Consider the following 23353-nt stretch of genomic DNA (forward strand, 5'->3'; position numbering starts at 1 on the left):
GTATGACTAAGGGTTGGTGTTACATAAGCACAGAACACAAAGTACTAAAAGACTCTGCTCATATTCACTCCAAACTGTCACTATTAAGGGAGCTAATTTTGCTCTTTAGAGGATTTTAAAATTGATTACTCAATCAGTTAATTAGGCAACTGACGTGAAAAGGGGATGGAGAATTGTCACTCACAATCCAGCACAGGCAGAAAGCTCTTCGTCTTCTTTTGTTGGTCGTTCCGACTGCTTCTAAATACTGAAGCTTCACAGAATATGTCAACAATTTACATATTTTGGTCATGAATCTCTATAATAACCTTCACTTGTTTCAAAACATTTTGTACACAAAGGGATTGGCAATGATTCAGAAAGAGCTCAGATACAGTTTTATAGCATAAATATTTATAACACATCACAATCCTAAAATACTTTTCAGATCTGCAGGAAGAGAGCTGCAAGTAGTGAAAGTAGGATGATCATCTCTTATTCATCACTTGGGGAAGGTGAATGTAATATCATCATCTTTTCCACAGAGGGAGCCACAGTCTATAATAAAGAACCACCGGGGTTGGTCTGATTTGTGTCCCTTTGATCATCAGCCCTAATAATAGGCTTTAAGCAGTTGATTAATCCCTTATTAGTCAAAAAAAGAAGTAGAAGAAAAAGAAAAAAGATTTATTTTTCATGATTTTTCTTGCATATAAAAACGTTGGTATACTCTGAAGAAATTTTTACCCTCTATTAAAAACTGGAAAAGGTTTCAAACCTTGTTTTTGAGCCAGGGGGTTTGCATTTACTTAAACCTTAAAAATGATTATCAAAAAATAAAAGGAAAATTAATAAACTTATACTAACAAAGAATAATTTAAAATCCTTCTGCCCGACCTTAGTTAGGCTTTCTTCCACAGTGTGTCTTTTGTCCTGTCTCTCTAACCTCTTTCCCAATGGCAGATGCCACTCCCTGAGCCTGGTTCTGCCAGACGTTTCTTCCTATTAAAAGTACGTTTTTCCTTCTCACTGTCGCCAAAGTGCTTGCTCATAGGTGGTCGTGTAATTGTTGGTATTTTCTCTCTATTATTGTAGAGTGTTTACCTTACAATATAAAGAGACTTTAGGCAACTGTACAACTATTTATCCATAGAACAGATGTTAATATTTTTCCCTATATTTGCAAACAATATAATATAATATTAATACGGATAAATTCATTAAGCTTAGGTTTATCAAAGCAGAGTTTATCCACTGAGCTATGGTGGCACCCCCATCCACAAAGTTGGGCCATGGTGGGCCAGCAGGCCGTGACCCACTTCTTTTGTGCTCCCAGTAGAGCCTTTGTTTGTAGGACCCCAACCCCATCTTTAACCCCATCCCCCTCATTACTACATACACACATATTACAGTATCTGTGAAGGACTCAGCGAGTCCATTAAAAACCTTTAACTTGTAAACACATGACCCTAAACCTAATCCCTGTGCGCTTAATCCTTTATTTATCAACTTACCCTGAATTTATCTCTTAAAGCAGTTAATAAGCAGTTTCCCATCATGTATTTCTCCATTTTCTTCCTTATGATTTGTGTTAGTTTATATTTAGTGGGCGCTTTTGGAAGACATCAAACTGCTGGGTGGACGGAGGTCGCAGCACCTATTTATAACTACTAATTAATATAGCCTAATGCTAAATTTGTGTAAATTTGACAACAATTAAATTAGCTATATCTTGATACACTGTGTACAGACATTTCATTTCACAGACAGCTGTTAGCTCATTATGCTAATTAGCTTCTCTAGAAACATCTGAGAGGCTGCGTGCATTTTTCAAAGAACCAAAAACAAGTTATAAACTTACTCATTCCCCAAAATGTATCATATGTATCTTATGGTGTAAATAATTACATTTTTTTTCAAATAAACGAATTCATAACAAAACGTAATATGATAACCTTACTGGTCACTTTGATTTGGTATTACATTTTGAACCTAGACTGTAAATGTGCGCGTCATCAAATATCGTGATAACTTCGTGTTGCAGACTATTTTTGCCAGAAATACCCCTGAACATCCTCTGACACTGTAATCCAGCTACACCTGTAGTCAAACATACCCACAAACTGTGGCAAGATGGGTTTATGTAGGTAATAGTCAAGATTCTTTTTTAACCTTTTCTTTGTTTTTATTTACCTTTTGTTCATTTACATAAATCCATGTTTACCAGCCTATTTATTTGGACCAAGCGATCAAGTTGAAAGATTCTTTTTTTAAAAATCGTGAAAGCTTAAGTTTAAATTAATCAATGTAAAAAAAGGTTGTATTTTTTTTGTTGTTGTTGTTGTTGTTTTTAAGTGCCCGCTTATGTGTGTAGGTTTTAGGCTCCTGCACTACTAAAGGCAGCACAGTGTTTTCATTTTATCCCTTCACGTGTTCATTTACTGGATGTCACAGATGTGTGTGTGAAGCACCAAAATATGGCGCTATCATTTTCACCCAATCGGCTGCTCGTTTGTAACAGGTTTCAGCTGGCGTCACGGCCGTGGCGGGAACGCGCATTAGGAAAGGAAGGAGGTTGAGAGGCATCGTGATCGCGCTTATCATGTTTGGCTGCTAAGTTCCTCCGGTGTGGAGGCCGATCATTATGGGGGATCCAGGACCCCGAGACGGGATGGACCCTGACCGACCGACAGCTGCGAAGAATTCACTGAGGCGGTTCATACCGGGATAAAAATATTTTGTTGTGAGCAATCATAAACAAGCAGTCAGTGAGCTGCAGAGGAGGCGGTGTTTGCTGGGATTCAATCAGAGCCACCGTTGCGGCTGGTAGGTTAACGAGGAGAGGGGGACGTGAGGAAATTGGGAAGGCAGCACTTTTTAAACACCACGGGATCCGAAGAGCGACGATAATGGATGAATTGTTGATTAGAAGCCGGCCCGGTCAGCCCAACACAGTCGGAGCAGGGTGGGTTTATCCGGTGTGAAATCAGTCGGCTGTAATCTGTTGGCCTCTCCTCCGCCGGGCGGCGATGTCCGCGTTCTGCCTAGACCTGCAGACGTCTGCCGTGGTTTCAGCACCACTGGAGCTGGACAGCGACTGCATGGAGTCCCGGGGTAGCCCCACCGCTCAGGAGCCCGGCGGCTTTCAGGGTCATCCGCTGCGGCACGCCGGTTCCGGAGGCCTCGGGATGGCCTTGGAGGAGGAACTGGCCATGCTTACCGGGGAGCGGGGAGGTGAGGAGCAGCTGTCAGACCCAGACACGCCTGCGGTGGGGCATAACGCAGACTTGCTGTCGCTCTTTCGCCAAAAGGAAAAAGACTTGGTTTTAGCTGCTAAACTCGGCAAAGCGTTGCTGGAGAGAAACCAAGACTTGACCAAGCAATATGAGAAAATGCACAAAGATCTCAACGAGAAATTGGAGGTAATCTAAAGAAAGTACGCCTGACAAGTTTTAATTCAAGTATCGTTTTGGTTTGTGTCAAGTTTAGGCCTTGTTTGGAAACAAACTCAGCAACAAATGCTGCCTGCAGACTTGCAAGTTATGTGCTCCAAGCCTAGTTATAGTATACAGTGTAGATAGGCATGCTGCTCAGTCCAGTCTATGGCTAGAGTGACCAGCACAGCATTCACTATAAACTCATCATGTTTACAACGAAGGCTTCACAGCTGATCTTTTGTTCTTGTTGTTTTCCAAATGTTTCGAACAACCAGGCACATGGGCCGAGAAAAAACAAATCACATGAAAAAACACAGGGACTAATCCTGGCCTAGTGTATCTGCTGTACATCTGTTCATCCCTTTGATCCATATTTATCCTCAGAGAAGCTGAGCCCTAACATCTCCTTATTATTGATGTTGTTTCATTTTTTTTTGGCAGTGCTTGATGTTGTTTTGTTTTGAGTCTATGTGATACCTCTTTTTTGTGATTGCTTGATCCTAGGACCATAACAGCTGGCAGCTGCTGGTGGTGCAATACACATCTGTCCACTGCTAACTGCAGAAAAAAGAAGCATCTTATTATCTGAACTGTCACTCCAATAGCTAGGGTCATATCTGTTCAGTGGATTCAACTGGTGTTTCCAGTCTCAACTTTTTTTTGTTTGCTTTTTAACCACCAATACTCTAATGTGTTTGCCCAAGACAGATTTACTTTCTCAGTCCATAGAACCACCAGTATTTGTCATTGTCAAACCCCCAATAGTCTTTTTTGGTACTTGTGTTTAAAGTTAAGGGTTTTAAACATGATGACCTCTTCTTCTTGTCAACATAATGCAGCACCTGGAGCAAGAGAAGCATGAGCTGCGACGGCGTCTGGAAAGCCGGGAGGGGGAATGGGAAGGCCGGGTGGCCGAGCTGGAGACGGATGTCCAGCAGCTGCAGGGCGAGCTGGAGCGACAGCAAGTCCAGCTGAAAGAAGCTGACAGGGACAAGACCAAGGCCATCAGCGAGCTCTCAGAACAGAACCACAGACTGCTGGAGCAACTCAGTAGGGTGAGGAATGCTTCAGCCTGTGTGCTTGTGTGCATGTTTGTGCTTCAAATGTGTTGCTTCAGGCTCCCTGGGCCACCCTCAAGGAAGATTTAGTCTGGGCTTTGACTCATCAAATCACATGGTCTTAAAGCCGCTGTAAATGCCCTTCCACCCCACCTAGAAACACGACTCACAGAAATGCCAGTATGTGCATCTGTGTATCTGAATAAGTGTTTCTCTCTGGCCTGGCTTCAGGGCCAGTGAGGCCACAACTCAGTTTGCCTGGCTGGTATGACATAAGGTGCTCAGCCAAGTGAGGATTCATCACCCCTCAGGGTGGATCTATCTTTATTCAGCCCATCTCTCTCTGACTTCACCTGAATTATGCTAACTCATCAATATAAAAGTGTAGCTTCCAGGTCTTAAGCGGAATAATTTAGAACGATTGGACTGCACACTTATGCAATAGCACTCTGCATATTGACAGGTAATTTGAGTGCAGTTATTATGACTGGCACAGTAGAAAAGGTCTCATAGCAGATCTCCTGACAGACACATTACAGTAGATGAGCACGCAGATGTATAATATAGCAGCGATCGGGGTCACCATGAAAGCTTCAGGCTCTATCCTTGTTGGATATACTGGAAACACATTAGGGTAAACTGAGTCTGACAGCAGGTGGAGACTGACAGAAGTGAGAATGCTAATGTTTGTAGCCAGAGCTGATTAAGCCTTCCTAAGGAGCTCAGTACAACACCTCAATCTGTTCAATCAACATCAAAACAAGCAGCCTCTATTCAGACCGAGTGCACACTTAATTGCTCTATTAGAGTGTCCTTTTATTCACACTGTTCACCTCTGTGATAATTGCACCGCCACTTAATAAACAACGGTTTAATATTATTTATGTTCTGCTTGGTGGTTAAAGGTCATCGTATTTAATAACTGATGTCATAGGAATGCTGTGCTTTCACAGACCAGAATGCTGCTTGTGTTTGTGGCTAGATTTGGTGGCTTGTGGTGTGCCCTGTTCCTTTGCACATGAAATTTGATTGCCCCCTCCCAGAATTGAATTGTCATATCAGTGTAACCGTTGGTGGAGATCATGGGGGGACGGTGGAGGCCAGATCCCCCTTTCTTTGTGTCGTCTACCTTAATGCATTATCTTAAGTATGATATTTAGCAATGTAACAATATGCCCTGAAGTCCTTTTGTGCTAATTATAGCCGATGAACAACTATATATTCTACATGTTGAAAAAATCGACTCCCCCTCATATGCCTAACAGTGGTTTGGTCCACTTTCTGTCTCCTTTATAACTTCTTTGCTTTTTAAAAGTGACCTTTAAACAAAGGACCTGTGAAGCATCATTCGTTTCATAGATCCAGTACCTCGCTGTTGAATCAGTGTCGCTGCCATCACTTCTTACAGGCCAGCTATGTGTTAGAGTTCATGTTTATGGAGGCTGGAAATCTGTCAAGTGGTAGGGTTTTATATTTATTTCAGACAGAATTTTATGATTATTTTTTTTTTACTCTTGAAACGCCCCTGATCCTGCTCGTCTCGCACATGAGAGAAACATACAGCACCTGTCAGGCTAGTGTTACAAAATGAAGGCTGTAAACAGAGGCATCATTGTACTGACTGGTGTCATGTAGATTTACAGTGGGTGCTGAAGCTACAATTAAAGGTGCCCCAAGGCCCCTGTACAGAACAACTGACAGGCCTGTACAGGTGCTTCGATAATGCCGTCACTACTGCCTCTGATGACGCTCAGGATTGTGCTTGTTTCCCCTCCTGGGAGAAGATATGATCTGCTCCCAGGCACATGGGAAAGGCCCAGTGCAGTTGATTTTTAACCCACAGTTTTCCCCCTCATCTTCATCAGGTTAAATCGGCTTCCTGAGCTGTTTTGCTCCAACACCACGATCGCATTGCAATCAAAGGGCGATGCTGGACAAGTCAGTTACTGTGGATTGCAGCAAAAGTAGGCACTTAGAATAATTAAACTGGATTTAATTTCACTGAAATCCTGGCATGGGAAACTTTGAAGATATTCCCAGAAGTGGTCTGTGTTGTGTTTTGAGGAGGACAGCAGATCTTGTGGTCTCAGGGAAATTCACGAGAACAAATTGACTGCATCGATCCAGATCTCATGATTCAGGGTGCTGGGCAGACAGAGGAAGACCTACTGGTTAGTAAAAATAATGAGGTCAGCCACAGTGCTCCCACCATCTCACTTTCTTCTTTCTTCTTTGCGTCTTTCTTCTTTTTCTTTCTCTTTCTGTCTGGGCTCATTACTAAGCAATGGCCTGTGACTAAGTAATATTAGCTGTTTACATGTCTGGATGAATGGAGGGAATGTAAGGCTACCCCGAGGAAACTGTGCAGTAGTAAAGCCACAGAAGGCCTTTCATTTTCATCTGACCTGTTTCTGGTAATGGTTAAATTTTCTAGTGAAACAGATTCATAATAAAAGTAGATCTATATGTTGTCCTATTAACCCTGTTAAATAAGTTGGCTAAGTGATAACTAGCTTGTCACTGTTGCGTAAGCCATGCCTCCTAAAAATCACAATGAAGCACGTCTACTAATTGTTTTCAATCACGTTGCTGATTACTAAAAAAAAAAAAAAGTTGGGATACTGTGCAATCATCATTCATTTTTAATTGAAGACATGCCAGATGTTGCAACTGAGAAATTAGATTATATTTCAAAATTTTTCACTTCATTCTGACATAACGTTTGAAAATAGTTGGGACAGTGACACATTTCACTGTGTTGCATCACTTGTTTTACTAAGGTACAGTTGGAAAACTGAAAAGTTGGATTTTGGAAACAAATGCAAAAGTCTAGCGTGCAGGTGGGCGGGCACAGCTCACAAACTATTATTTTTGTTTAGTTTTCATTGTGGAGCCATGTGATTGGATGATGTGCACAATGGTTAATGTGTGGATGGCAGATGTCTCTCTAAACCCTGTGTATAATAAACAGCACTTATGGTGTCTTTGCAAACATGCAAGCCACCTGTGACATCGAGCACAGTAACTAATGGACTCTTCTACTGGAATTGATGGTGGGATTTGATCACTGTGCTGGTGACAAGCAAGACAGTTCCTTAATAGGCCTAAATGGGCCTGCGTGTTTTTGGTTTTTTGTAGTGCTTTAAATTGCATTTGTGAGCTGTTACTTTACTTATTGCACTATTTGTTATGATGAGACAGAGTTTTTCCTCAGAAATATACTGTGCAGTATTGTGGTCACTTAATGTCAAAGAGAAAGTTACATGTTACAGCAGGGCTGGTCATCCAGTTCTAAAGGTCTAATAACACACACAGGTTCAGTACATACTTCTTATAAGGAAGCACAGTATGTCTCTTGACTATCAGTAAGCTGCAAACTGTCCTTGTGACTTATCATAGAGCTGAAATTTCCAGTACCATCAGTAGATAGTCAGGTCATAGTATTCCCAAAGCCTCCACCCAAACAGTGAGATCTCACCAAATACCCCCCCCCCCTCCCGAACAAACAAACAAACAAACAAACAAACAAAAAACAAACAAATAAAAATCCAAGATATAATATTTTCCTAGTCGTCAATGCACTAAATGCGTTATGTTATCAAAATGTCTGAGTTTCTATATTTGATAAGCTATATTTGAACTGGCCATTCTTGTTTACATTTTACATAGCCTTGCACCTTTTCTTGCAAAAGTGTTATACATCACTGCACAAACAAGTGGACCAGACACAACGCCACGGAAAATCCAGCCTTGTCTCTAATTTAATCACAGAGATCAAAATCAGACCTGTTTGCCAATAAAGCATATATATATGGATTTACAAAATGTAGAAGCAACAAAAAAAGTAATAGAGAAATCATTAGCATTAATTATATTTGCAGGTTTATTTTAGCTTTTATTTCTCTGGTGAATCACATTAAGGTCAATTTGTGAATTGATCTCAGCTTTTTTTGAGTTATTTTCTTTAAATGCTAAATATTTCATGATTTATGCTTTTATTTATACATTTGCCCATTAAAAAGTCTGTTTATGTAAAATGGCCAGCTTTTCAGAGGAAGTAAAACCTACAGGCAAATACAAGAAAACAGTGTTGTGCTCTTTTAACAACACAGGGATCAGCTCTTAACAGGCTCTTTTCATTTGGCTCCAGTGAGATGACCTTGACAACCCAGGGCACTTCATAGGAAGTGATGTAAGTCATGGGGTAAGATACGGTCCTGAAGGGATTAGCTATAATCCAAGCTAATAGCCTTGCTATATGCATTAAGTCAGGAACCAAAACAACTTCAATCCATACTCTACTTAATTAATAACAGCAGCAGGTAACGCTGGTATTTGAGCAAAGAAGATCATAAAAATAGTCCCCTCCTTCATGGTTTTCTTCTGTCTGGCCACTATATTTGTGTGTATGTGTTTTGAATGAGTCCAGATCTGACTATTAATGCTATATGTTATTTCAGTGCACTCAGAGAAAATAGGCTGTCATTGATTCAGGAGGTGTGTGCTTGTTTCCGTGGGTCTGGAGTGTCAGGGCAGCCAATCTCATCGGGCTTAATCTGATCAGAGCGAACAAGCAGGAAAAGGGACCTTTCTGTAATTACATTACCACACAGGCTGGGAGAAAGCAGAGGGTGCCCTGACTCTGTCAAAAAAAAGTGTCACGCTTTATGTTTGGGGTCACTTCTACTTCCCTCAACGTTCAGAGTTCACTTATGAAACATGGACTCACCCATGAATGTTGTGTTTGATTCATTTGAGGCTGCACAGGAGGAGTCAGTGCAATTTTTTTCCTCATCACTTGCTTAAATTTACCTGTCAGGTTAGTTCAAACCTTACATTTATAAACTCCAGCCAGTGCTGCTCATCTGTCCATTCGTTTGCTGACACCATATGGAGCAGTTGCTGGAGCACCTATAAGATCTGCTGTCGCACTCACGTATTGTCACGTGGGATTTGTTATGCAACTGTTTAAGACGGAGGGTTCCTCCTTCCATGCAAGGAACGGCGCTCTGAGAAAGAGAATGCGGAAAATACCACAAGTACTGAGACCCCAAGTCGCAGCTCCGCCAATCCCACTTCTCTGCGGTTGCTATGACAACCAGAGTGACATGCAAATTGAAACCCTCTGTGTTGTTACCATGGGAATGTGCTCTACAGAATGGTACAAGGATACAGATAGTTTGATGCCAGCTTGTGTCACCCAAGACCCTTGATGCACCTGAATCGGGTCCCGCACAGAAAGCCCCAAACAGAATCAGCAGCAGTGACTCTCCTCCTCTTCCTCCTGCCACCTTTGGAAAAGCGAATGTCACGTATTTACCGGAAGTGATGTCCAGAGTAAAGAGGCTTTACAGTAACACGTCTCTCTGTTCAGCCCTACTTTGGTGCCCTGGATTCAGTCGCAGCAGTCTGATTTCTTTTCCCCCCAGTTTGTCCTGTCATGTTGATAATACTTGATCTGGAATCTGAGGAGTTTATGCACAGATTAAGTGACTGTTTGGAACTTCACGGTCGATTCTGCGGTTTGCCCAAAACGATTTCAATCTGTCAGCTTGTTGGGCCAGTGGGTCAGATGTCACATTGGCCTGCTTGTCACACTGGCTCCTGCTACCTGCCCCTGTTTTCCACTCAAAGGCAACGGCACTATGTAGTGTTCATCCAGATAAGTACATCTGGGCTTTTTGACTGAACTAAACTGATCAGACTGTCAAGTATTTGTATGTTTTCCTTTTTCCCAGCAAGTTTTTTGGAATGACATATCCCATACCTGCATTTACATTGTTTGAAAAAGGTGTCCTTTTGTGTTATTTCAGAAAACATGACTGTAGTTTGTCAACAGGTTTACAAAGAGTCAACTACATTGACTACCCAACCAACAAACACTTGTTGAACAAAATGTTAAAAGGACAATTATTACAGTCTAATTAATGACAAACTATGACAAAAAATTCTCTAGTTGAAAGAACGTGTAGATTAGAGGTATCACACATAAAGAAACACACACACACCTGAGCAGCCCTGAAATATGAATGAAACCACTCAGTTCAGGAAAGAGAAACAAGTGTTACGAGGGGGAAAAACTCCATGGAAATCACATTTAGCCGACAAAACATCCATGAATCTTTGGTGTTTGGGATATAACTTGGAGTTTTTTATCCCTCTGCTTTCCCAAGTTATATACATCCACCGTTGGTTCTTGTAAAAAGTAAAAAGAAGGTTTCCCACACCATATTTTTTTGATTCATAAAAGCTCATTCGGCTCCTTTATTACAGCATGGCACACAAAGCATGCTTGTTTTCAATTCTGTGTTCAAGTACCAGGTGCAAAGCTGACACATGAATAATTAGACCTATAAAAACTAAAGTTATTGCTCAGCCATCACTTAGTCATCACTGCTCTGCCAAGTAGTTCATGCGATTGGTTCAGTTTATCTACTTGTTGGTAGGATTACTCAAAAAGTTAAGAGATGGTGCTTGTTCAGCTTAGAAGTGATTAAACCTTTAGAGTTAGTCGGGACCTGAATCATGTTTGCAAATATATCACAAACTTATCTGGATCCAGAGATTATTCTAGACCATCAGTACCACAATGTTTTCTGAAGGAAAGCTTAACTTTCACTTTTCAACTTATTTTTACTTTTTGCCCTTCTGATGTAAACATTATTGACTTGTTCTAAAAGAATAACATATAGCAACCCCCATTTTCATTATTTAATCCAGGTCATATGCATGCAGGGAAGGATTTGATTGTCCATGAGGCGCTAAGTTCTGTAAATCAGGATTTTTTTTTAGCGCTGTGTGCTTTTGGAATTCATGATGGATTGAAGTGGATGATAAACTGATTTATTTAAAGGTAAATAGGCCTTTGCAGGTAAGCAGTAGAAACATGAGTAGTCATGGTGCTTACACTGTGTTGTTAGGTGTTGTTCAGAGTGGAGCCTCAGAAATGGTCATAATGGCAGCCTGTCCTTAGAGACTTTCCCAAAGAACACTGACACCACAAACAGTGCTGCTTTACAAACAGAAGTGAACTAAAATGGCCTGATGCATGTACAGCCCAGCTGTTGAGCCCTTTCATCTCTCTGTGAGCGCCTCAAAAAGCTGCAGCAGCGTGTAGTGCCATCTAGAGGCTTTTATTGATATCGATGCAATAAGTCATCCTCACTTTCATTCAACACTCGGTGATTAAAAGACAACAAAAATAAGGAAATATAAACTGACTTCCTGCTTCTAGTTTTTCTTTTGTTAGTCCATTTACTCAATTTTCAGTATCTCCTGAGAGAGATAAAGTATGCTTTTTAGGATTTTGCTGTTGCCATGGCAGTGATGATAATGCAAAATGTAGCTTCCTGAGTGCAGCTTTATGCTAATGATGCACAGCCTGGCTCTGTGTGGTCTGATCCCACCTGTCCAATAAGCTCTAGTGATGCACTAAGGCTGCTGCTGCTGCTTCACTGGATTGCACAAATAGCGAGCAGATCATTTCTGTTGTTTGAGGCTTTTAGCAAGGGCCATGACTTGTGGGTGAATTTGTGCTTTTAGAGAACCAGCTATTAAATGCACCATTTACCAAAACAGACTGGGGAGGGCTGATTTACAGCACGTCAGTGTCACTAACACAGTGTGAGTGCAATCTGAACAGCAATGTGTTTGAGTGTCTGCATGTGTTAGCCTCCAATGAGTCACCATGGGGGAGAAAAGACAAAAGAGTTGCAGTGCCAGTATTCTAATTTAAGTTATCAAGTTCTGCAACACGTTAACATTGATTTTTAATGCCAGTATTACCACGAACAACGCTTACATGAGCAACATTTTACAGTGCTAAATTGTATTCTTTCAAACTAAAAGCAGGCCTCTTTTAAGCTCAGTTTCTGTCCTTCCCTTTCTGTCTTTGTCCAGGCTGCAGAGGTGGAGAGGCAGCTGTCCACTCAGGTCCATTCATTACGGGATGACTTCAGGGAGAAGAGTGTGTCCACACGCCAGCACATGACACGACTAGAGACTCTACAGGCTGAGGTCAGCCTTGTGTGCATCCCGTCTACTGTATACATAACTTCATAACAAGTACAGTTGATTGAACATGCACAAAGTGAGAAAACTCCCCCTAAAGCTGACTAGAACTTCTAACAGGAACATTTATCTTAGGTACTTAAGAGTTAAAAAATCATGGTGCCTATAGTAGAAGCAATTTAAGTCATTTCTAAGAACTGTAGGGTGGCGTCAGAACTCAAGGGAAGTTAAAGCAAGACTGTACAATTTTTTGAATAAGCTGGTCTGTTCAGATACTTCATTTTGTCCACAACCATGTAGTACACTGTTTTTGACAGGCCCAAGTCAAGTAAGGCAAGTTATACACTTACCAGAAATGTTGGATTTTGCATTTACATTTAAAACGCGTTATGCCAGTCACCACTTATCTAAAAAAAAATTTATACTGAAGATGGCGCTTTAATACGCACCAGCGCCAAACTGTGCCACATGCATGTCACATTAACATCAGTGGTTGATTTAAAAAGGAAAGAAAATCCGCATGGCTAGGCTAAGATTGCTAATCTAGACAGCTAAACTAAAATAGCTAATCTAGCTAAAATAGCTAAATAGCTAGTGTGGACATTGCCCTTGGATGCTGACGATATTCTGCTGGCTGGAAACTATCGCAAACATACACGCAGCTATTTAAATATTTCATATTTTCACTATTTCTTTACTTACAGTGCACTGCATGAAGTCATTCTTGTCAGAGATACACTCACAGGGCACTTCATTAGGTACAACTTGCTAGTTCCCTTTTGATTCAGAGCTGCTTCAATTCTTTGTGGCACAGATTCAAAATGATGCTGGGACCATTCCTCAGAGAATTTGGTCCATATTGACATCATAGCGTCACACAGTTGCAGCAGGTTTCTCAACTGCACGTTCATAATGAAAATCCTGTTCCACTGCAATCCCAATTTACTCTATTGGATTGTGATTTGGTGACAGCAAAGGTCATTTAAGTACAGCCAACCAATTTGAGATCATTTGAGTTTTGTGACATACTCTGACCTTTAATGGATGGACGTGGTCAGGAACAATACTCAAGCTTTGGCATATAATTAATACTCCATGTGTAATAGGAGTAATTCATAAAAGGGGCTAAAATGTGCCAAGAAAATATCCCCACACCATTAAACCACCAATACCAGCCTGACCTGCTGATTCATGACAGGATGGATCCATACCTTCATGTTATTTACTCTAAATTCCAACCCTACCATCCGAACGTTGCAGCAGAAATCAGGACTCATCAGACAACACTTTTCCAGTCTTGTCCAATTTTGGTGAGCCAGTGTGAATTGTAGCCTCACTTTCCTATTTTTAGTTAACAAAAGAGATACCTGGTGTGGTCTTCTGTTGCTGTAACTCATCTGCTTCAAGGTTTGACAAGCTGTAAGTCAGCGATGCCCTCATCCTTCCCTTAGCCTCAGCCTAAAGCAGCTTTCCACTGACATGGGATATCAGCAAGAAATTGCTCATTTATTGGGATTTTCCCAGTAGGGTTTTTGAAATATTTAGACCATGTAGACCAGGGAGTGTATATAAGAAAACAGCCTCTAAAGTGAAACCACTGCATGTCTCACCTGAGGCTTTACCTAGGGCTTTGTTATGAGTTACAGCACAGTCTATGGTCCATCTTTTATTTAGTTAGTATAGCGAGTTCAAACATTTAAGTGGGAGACTCGAGATGCATCATTAGTTTTAATTGTAATCGATCGCGAGGTAGGTAAGTATAAATGTTGCTGTTTATCTGACATCCGGTCCCCTCACTTTGCTTGCCTAATGATGATGACTTTAAAGAGTCAGTATGCCATTATCTTGCAATTACCACCTGTAGCCACAGTGTCCACTTGTTCAATAAAAGTCACAGTCATGCTTTAAAGTCTCCACTAATGATAAAAAGAAAAAGAAAAGTCTTTCTTCCCTTAATAAATTATTTTTTTCTCAGGGGATGATCATCACTTTGAACTCGAGGCACTTGTGTGATTTCTTTCCTTTCTTCTTTATCTTTTTCGCCTTTCTCACCATTTCCCATTCCCCTCACCCTCCTTCCTTCTTGGTTGGAGCAGCAAGGGCTAGAAGTGAGTGGTTCCCCTGCACCGTCTCTCAGCCTGACTGCATGCTGCATGTGACACACTGTAAAACAGCAGGAACAGCGAAGGCGCTGATATTTGTTTTGATTTTTGCAATTGCCTGTCATGTGTCTTGATGATGGGGCAAAGTGCTGACTCTTTTCACCTTTATAGTATGTAATATGTTATGTGTGCAGCATTTTTGCCGATCCCTGTTTCCGAGGCCAAGCTTGGATACTTTTTTTTTTGTTTTTATCAGAGCATGAGCTGTGTTGTGATGTCAGTTGTGCCATATCTGAATGGATATGTCCTCTACGTCAGTGCTGTAAGAGTTCAGGTTGTTCCGCAGCTTCTCTTCAAAGCCAGGGAGAAAACACCCAGACTGCAGAGCTTGTGCTATAATTGGGAGAAAAGGCTCCTGCTCTATATTTAGAGATACTGCAATGTCTGGGTGCTCCCCCTATTCCAATGCTTTGCCTTTATATGACATGTTCTTGATGACTAATGGCTTTTTGGCCTGTTAGGGTGAAAGCAGAGACTACCCAAAATATCCAGAACCTGATCACGTAGATGCACATGTGCCAGTAAAAACAACTGTTCTGCATGAAAGCTCCCTGTGCTGCGAAGTAGGTTATCAGATGTAGGTCAGAAGCAGGAGGGATAAAAAAATGAGCAGAGCTGATGTTTGTTTAATGGGCAAAGCTGCTCAGGCAGCTGCAAGGGAAGACAATTCATGAAGTCTATCTTGTGTCTTCAATATAAGGCCATTACACAGGCACGGTAAGCAGTACACTGCTAGGAAACTTTGTGTAGATGCTAAAGCATCACCAAAACATTCCTGAAGACGAGGGTGGCGACCAATGCAGACACCCGTGCTAGGCAACGAACATTCTTTAGGCCAGTGGGAGTGCTTTTAATCTTGTGTAAGAGCCCAGCTTCCCTCACAGGCAGGGAAAAAACAATATGCAGCCTTTAATCAGGTCCATAGCTGCCCATTTGTTTGCGATCGACCAGGAAATCTGAGCAATCCTTGGATTCTAAATGTAACGCCTGCTTCCCACAGCGCAGGGTCTAACTGTCACTGTTTGAAATGCTAGATTAAGATGCTGTCAGAACGGAAGATGGAGTCGGAGCACCGAGTGCACGCCATGCTCGAGGAGAACGAGTTGCTGCAGAATACTGTGGATGAGCTCCGGGAGAGGACGCTCGTGCTGGAGAAGCAGTGTCACGAGAAGGACCTCCAGGTACGGACACATAAATGAAGCTTCGGGGAATAATTGCTACCTTAGTAGATAGTGTACATTATTCCTATTATCATTATTACAAATGATTAGAGTGGTTTTAGATTATTTTACTTTCCCTTATTTTCATTCATATCTAGCTATTACAGTAGTGGTATTGTATATACACTATTACATCAGTGTATAAACAAGTAATCCCTGTGAGTTTTTATGTGCATAGCCAACCCGAAAAAAGTTACTTAAAAGAAGGAGAAAGGGAGGTAAAACTTGTTTCAGACAGTGGAGGCGCTGATGAACTCCACTAAGGTTCAGTATTGCATAAATAACAATGATTTTGAACTATCTATCATCCAGAGCTACTCTAATATAGCCCAAGTATAAACATATAGAGTTGGAAATGAGATGAATGCCACTGTTAAGTCTTAGTTAACTCCTTTCTCGTGTCCAGTTGCGGCAGAGCCAGCTGGAGCTGCTGGAGGTTCAGGTGTCCCACAGGCAGCTGGCCGCTAGGTTGGAGGAGCTGACGGAGGAGCACAGCCTCCAAACTCTTACCCCCCATCCTTCCAGCCTGCTGTGTGAGATAGAGCAAAGTATGGAGCAGGAGGAGCAGGAGCAGGAGAGGGAGCAGGTAGCGATGTTTATGACTGCCTGATCGTATCCACAGTCAGTTTGTTTAAACTCGCTGTGAGCATCAGGAGTGTTGGTGACTAATAATCTAAACTATCTTGTCTTGTTGATCAATCAGCTACGTCTTCAGCTATGGGAGGCCTACTGTGAAGTTCGCTCACTTTGCTCTCATCTGCGGGGAAACGATGTCACGGATTCAGCGCTGTCCACTGACTCCTCCATGGACGAGTCCTCTGAGACTTCCTCAGCCAAGGATGTGCCTACTGGGAGCCTCCACACCAGCTTGCTAGAGCTACGGAGGCTCACTCAGAATCTGCTGGATGGCAATGAGTCTACGGTAATGAGCAACACGCTGGCAGTCAGCATTGTTGCTGTTAGACTAATATTAGGTGTTACCTGAAAAAGTGAGATAATGACTAATTTTGGACTACTAGTAATTTTTGGCGATTGAATTATTTCAAAAGAAGAACTATTTATGTAGTACTGTACACAGCAATACAGCAGCTTATTTTCTGTGTGACAAAAGTCTTGAGCCACTGCTTGTTCTCATCAATAGTTCTCCAGGCTTTTCAGAGGAATACTTCTTTTGTTTGCTAAGCCACCTAACACTGACCTGTGAATCATTCAAGCATAAGAAAGGTACACAAGGAAGGAACAACAGACAAAGAAATCCATTTTAAATTTTATCTTTAGGCCCTTTGGTGCTAGCAGTCTGTCACAGAAACATTTGTTATAACTATTAGATGAAACTTGGCACTTGGTGTGCAGTGTGTCCTAAAAAAAATCTGAGGAAACTGGATAAGTGGAAGTGGTGGGCCTAAGCCAGCTGTGTCCAACTCCAGGCCTCAAGGGCCGGTGTCCTGCAGGTTTTAGATAGCACCCTGGGTCAACACACCTGAATCAAATGATTAGTTCATTACCAGGAGAACTTCAAAACATGTTGAGGAGGTAATTTAGCCATTTAAATCAGCTGTGTTGGATCAAGGACACATCTAAAACCTGCAGGACACCGGGCCTTGAGGCCTGGAGTTGGACACCCCTGGCCTAAGCTATCTGCAGAAGTTGGGCAGTATCCCAGAGTCACATCCTTCAGAAACAGGAAAGACCTGACACAGGACCTGAGAAGCCCCATCAGAAATGGTCTCAGTTGAAGGGTAGCTGTCAGGAAGCCATACTTAGGGACGGGAAACAGTCTTATGGAGTCATGAATCTAAATTTGAAGTATTTGGTTCAAATTATCATCAGTATGTATGGAGGAGGCCAGGAGACAGGTACACTGAATGTCTACAGACTTTCCCACTACTCTGTTTTTATTTTAAACAGGCAATGCTCACCTCACTTTGTCTTTACAATATGTAATGCATATTTTTAGCATTAAAGAAATCATCGTCACTTTACACATGAGTTCCTTTCTCATAAAGCCGATACTGTCCACGGTAAGTCTTTGTTGTAACGTGTGTGCTTTGTGTGCAAAGGGCTCACGGCGTAGTGATGAGGAGGCTCTGGAGGAGCAGGTGAGGAAACTGGGAGAAGAGTTGCGGGAAGTCAGAGAGCTGTATGAGACGGAGCAGGACAAAACACGCGGCAATGAAGAGGAGCTGCTGCAGCTGCACAACCAGGTAAAACAACCATGTGTGTGCATCATGTATGTGCATGTCAGTCAGAGATTTAGATAATAAATGTAGCTGAAGTCAAGATCCTTTCCTGTCTTTCTGGGGTAATAACGCTGCATTAAGGAGTTTCTCATGTCTAACACTGTGATGACGTATTGCAGCAGATGTAGTCCTCACCCTGTCGCGCATCAGTTTGAATTTGATGCATGCTTTTTCTAATGTGGGACATTGCTTCAACCTTGTTCAACCTTCTCTCTGCCAGGACAGCTCACGCTCTCCTGTGGGTTTAAAATGCCGTCTTGCATGATTTAAATGACACAAGCTGCTCACGCACTCCATCCTCTGCCGAACTAGGTCAAACAAATATCTCGCCCATGAGCACCATGTTGTCTAACTTTGCCATTAAACCGTGCACCCTGAATACATGGCCTCAATCTCACAGGGATGTTTCATTCGCATTCACTCTGCATGATCCACAGGTGGCGCTGCTCTCTGTAGAGATGCGCTCTCTCCGAGAAGAGAACGAGCGAATGAGGACAATGGCTGATGTTCGAGAACCCAGCGAGCAGCTCCAGAGTGCGATCAGAGACCGAGACGATGCCATAGCTAAGTAAGACTGCGCGATTTCACAACTAGCTTAGTCCTTTATCACTACTTCAACAGGTGTATGCACGGGTTTAGTAAGTTCATTTTGCTGTTGAAAAGATTACAAGTTTTATCTTTTTACTGTATTTACATTAAATTTATGCCTCAGTTCATCAAACAGTGCGACAGCGCTTGAATTTTTTTCAAGTTATAATATAATGAAATATTTTCAGCCATCATTTCAGATCTTAATCATATGTTTGATAACTGAATTATCAAGTCTGTTAATCCCTAACCCTAAACCTTATTATTCTAGAGTCTAGATAGATGGAAAAAACAGTTCTAGAGCAGCTGTCCCCAACCCCCGGGCCACAGATCGGTACCGGTCCGTGAGTCGTTTGGTACCGGGCCGCGAGAGTTGAGGCTCAGGTGTGAAATTTATGGTTTTCAGGGTTTTTAATCTTCTTTTTTTTTAATCGTTAACTCAGTTTTCCTGGGTCTTTTCCATGTATTATAAATAAATCTTCTTTTTTTTTTTTTTTATACCTACTGATGCCGTGTTTTTGTTTTTTTTCCCACGACACCTTAAAGGCAGGTCTGTGAAAATATTGTTGGACATAAACCGGCCCGTGGCACAAAAAATGTTGGGGACCGCTGTTCTAGACCATAATGTCATGATCTAGAACTGTGACATACATGCTGACAAAGTGCTCTTATCCATCTAAAATCTGCTGCTTGTGCAAGTACAAATTGATACAGCATATATTCAACATAACTGTGAGGTTTGCTGCAAGAAGTCAACTTATTCTGTCACTGAGTAATTTGTGTGGCAAAGTGCCAGAGCTGACTTTGTGCATGGCCTTCATTCATATTGTTGTGTGTGTGTGTCTGTGTGTGTGTCTTGCAGGAAGAAAGCAGTAGAAATGGAGCTGGCCAAATGTAAAATAGACATCATGTCTCTGAACAGCCAGCTGTTGGACGCCATCCAGCAGAAGCTCAATTTGTCGCAGCAGCTGGAGGCTTGGCAGGTGGGTCAAAGGCTATATTCAGCATTTTTTTTTTTTTTTTGGAACAGCTCATTTTAAAAACATAAGTTACGTAAATGCCAACGCAATAAAAGATGAAGTGCGACTAAATTAGGTTTGGACAACTTTAAATACACTTATACATGAATAAAATGCATCTAGCTGCTAGAACAGTTTGTCCTTCCCCCCTGTTTTCGCTGTAGCTTGTGTCAGTCTGTTACCTTAAAGCCACTCACAGCATCTGTGTATTCAAACTGAGCTACTCACTTTACTGCGGAGGGAGAGTGTCAGTTTCTCGTCTGTGATGGACAAAAGTAAAGGAACATTACAGTGCTGTGTAAAAGTCTTGAGCCAATATTTATTTATTTTTTGCTTCTAAGGAGCCAGAATTTCTGGTAATTTTTTAAAGTGGTCTCAAGGAAAAGTTCTCCAGGATTTCTGAGTCTTTTAAAGGTTTTAACACTCAGCCATGAAACAGTCAAGCATAAAAAAAAAAGCACCTTACTCAAGGGAGGAACCAGTGATATCTTCAAATAACAGACAACCTGGTGAAGACTGAATTTTAAATGTTATCTTTAGGAACTTTGCAACTTGCAGTCTGTTGCAACCCTCCTTTAAACTTCAGGCTATCAGAAAGTCATGTCCTTAAGATATCAGAAAAACATCCAGCAAAGACCTGACACAGAACCTGAGGGATCCGGCATCTGGCCCTTCAGTTGAGTCATCTACTGTTTGATGAAGTGTTGTATGGGTGGAGGGTGGCTGTCAAGAAACCATTCTTACAGAAGGGAAACAGGGAGAAAAGACTCTGGTAAATTACACAAGAACTGGACTGAAAATAAGTGGCAACAGGTCTTATTGAGTGATGAATCCAAATTTGAAATTTTTGGTCCAATTCATTATCAATAGACAACTTAAAGAAATTGGAAGATTTAGATTTTGTGTGACATTTTGAACAGTTCAAGTTGTGTTGAAGAATAAAGTCAGTGATAACAAATATTGACTTTCAAGATTGTGTTTCAATAAATTTCTACCCCCACCCACAAGGGGTGACTCAACACTTTTACACAGTACTGTATTAGACTTTTTGCTTGAACATATTGTGTGTGTGTGTGTGTGTGTGTGTGTGTGTGTGTGTGTGTGTGTGTGTGTGTGTGTTCCCTCCCCATCCCCTTTATCTGTAACAAGCTGCTCTTTCCTCTCTCTCCTCCCTACCCACAGTTTGCCTCCTCAGGGCTCTTTACTGTTTGGCTCTTGTGGTTTCTGATCTAGTGGCCTTTCTCAGCTTCTGTACCACCCCTTCTCCCCTGTGGTACCCACCCCCCCTCCTGCCTTAGAGGTGAGCCCGGGCAGTGCCATCTCGCCGTTTTACCTCGCACCAACTAAACCAGCCACCGCTGAGCCATTCCATGCCAAGAGAAATGCCCATTTCAGCTCTTTTTTTCCCTCCCCATCTGAAACCATTAGCCAGCACAGAGAACCATCTAAACCCACCACCTCCTCTCTTACCACCTGTTTGTGTCCTCTCTGCTTTCACTTGCATATGCCGGTCCACTGGTCAGCTTACCTGTTGAGAGAACACCCCTTTCAGAAGTGCAGATCACTTCATCAATTCACATATTTGAATTGTGTATGGTTATATTTATGCTACTGTATGTCGGTGACATTAGCGGATAAATTATATTATGGTTGTTGTTTTTTCCAGGTACCGAGTGTAAGTCTCAGTCTGACATCACAATTGGTTCCCACTTTATTAAACAGCTTGTTACTGCCCTCTGGTGGCTTTATACCTCAACAACAACAACAACAACCAAGAATGAATCTGGCATCAGATTCAAAGTGTTTGGTGCAGTTCAGAACAGTGGACTCTTACACAATGTGCCAAAATTATGCTTGTTTTATTCTTTTTTTTTTTTCAATCCTTTACTTTGTTTAGTGAATTACTGAATAATTTTAAACTCCCATGCCTCTCAAAAATGATTTAAATAATGTATTCTGAGGGGAAACTATAATAATACAATAGAATAATCCTTTAATTGTCCCACAAGGGGAACTTTGGTTGTATCAGCAGCAAAACAAAAAACACACATATACAAAAAAGAACAGGACACAGAACAGAAACATCTACCACAGGTGAAAGGTAATGGTGGTGTTTCTATAATTACTATCCAACAGGTAACTTGTTCAGTGGGTCCAATGTTTCCAGAAGTGCTTGTAACATCTCACCGCACGCCCTCTCCGCATGACCTTTCCTTCTTGTCATTCACTCATTTACCTTTCTGCTTTTAGGATGATATGCACAGAGTGATTGACCAGCAGCTGATGGACAAGCACCAGGACGAGTGGCGCGCAGCCCCTACATCTCTGTCGGGGTCGTCCGTAACCCACAGGGGTCAGTCCTCAAGAAGAGCTCAGCGTATCTCTGACCGGGACAAGAGACTTTTCTCTTTTTTCAAAAAGAACTGAACCCTATCATGCTGGCCCTGAGCACAGCCGACAGACGCAGACGGACGAGGTGCAGGACAAGGAGGGTAGTGACATCACAATACAGGGGGTAAAAACACAGCCAAAGACAGGCAGTGGCACATGCACACTGAGGTTTTTTTATTTTATTTGGGGGGTGGGGGTGGGGGGTGTCATTTTGCACTTTATCTGTCCCATTATTATTCCCCTAGTGATTAATTGGTGACTGCTGACAGTGAGTGAAATGTTGAGAACTTCCCCAGAGGCTTTGGCTTAAGGCCCCTCAAATAGAAAGCTATTGATCTTACAGAGCATGAACAGGGTCATCAAATGTACCTCCAGAAGGGGAGGTTTCCTTGTAGTGCCTAAAACTATCTCTACTACCCCACTGCCAACTCTGTAGAGAAAGAAGACTATTTATTAACTCTTACTGTATGCATCCCAGTTAGCAGGCCAAGGAGTCTGGGGAAAGACGGGCAGATACGTGGGACCAAGCAGGATCACGAAGAAAAGATGAGGATAGTTGGAGAAAGCTATAAGTCTATAATACTATAAGACATGACAGAATATGATTGCTATCCTCTAGGTACAGAGCAACAATGCTCCAGTCAGCCCATGTGATCTCTCAGGTTTATTCATTTGTTCAGGGGAACATGAGGCTTGATGTATCAGGAATATAGAGTGTTGTTTACTTGGCTTAAGTGAGTGGGGGGGGGGGGAGCCCCATCATTTATAGCCCCACATCCAAACACTCAGAGTAAGAAAAGATATCTCTACAGGGGTATCACAAATATATACATACACTATTAAAGCTGCACTAAGCAATATTTTTATAGAAACAAATAGCTTAACGTTTGTTTGCTTTTTCTCATTAAATCCACCAAGACATCACTATCTTTGTTCCATTATTTTGATTCCAACTTTTTTGGCCCTGAAATTTATTTGGCACAAAGAAACGTATTTTTAAAACGACTGCTAATGCTACAGCCCATTGCCCAATGGATCAGTGAACAATAGACTTTATAGAAAATTCTGGACTCTATAGTTTTGAAACTTCAATTTAAGCATTTTGGCCACTGCATGTTGTGTTTTTGGAGCCAGAGCTTGGATCAGAGGCTGGAGTGCTAAGTCATGCTAGCATGATTAGCAAACTGCATCGATAAGCTAATTAGTGCTAAGGAGCATTAAGAACATACCAGAAATTCATTAACCAAAA

At 41.8% G+C, this 23353-nt stretch overlaps 1 protein-coding gene across 3 annotated transcripts; it reads left to right on the forward strand.

Moving 5' to 3' along the window:
• The first annotated feature begins 3008 nt into the window (after nt 1-3008).
• On the forward strand, nt 3009-22260 carry bicdl1 (BICD family like cargo adaptor 1). Of its 3 annotated transcripts, XM_085367882.1 has the most exons (12): nt 3009-3401; nt 4256-4471; nt 12374-12490; nt 14581-14592; nt 15681-15827; nt 16273-16452; nt 16570-16788; nt 17927-18070; nt 18544-18674; nt 19557-19677; nt 20960-21013; nt 21964-22260. In XM_085367882.1, exons 1-12 carry the CDS (start codon nt 3009-3011, stop codon nt 22138-22140), a joined length of 1911 nt encoding a protein of 636 aa, XP_085224008.1. In that variant the 3' UTR covers nt 22141-22260. The 3 variants fall into 3 exon arrangements, with proteins under 3 accessions (XP_085224008.1, XP_085224010.1, XP_085224009.1); XM_085367884.1 differs by lacking the exon at nt 20960-21013; XM_085367883.1 differs by lacking the exons at nt 14581-14592; nt 20960-21013.
• The last annotated feature ends 1093 nt before the right edge of the window (nt 22261-23353 follow it).

Source organism: Diplotaxodon limnothrissa, linkage group LG12 (assembly GCF_057381915.1).
Source record: "Diplotaxodon limnothrissa isolate DT_005_m linkage group LG12, D_limnothrissa_male_GT1.1, whole genome shotgun sequence".
Classification (NCBI taxonomy): domain Eukaryota; kingdom Metazoa; phylum Chordata; class Actinopteri; order Cichliformes; family Cichlidae; genus Diplotaxodon; species Diplotaxodon limnothrissa.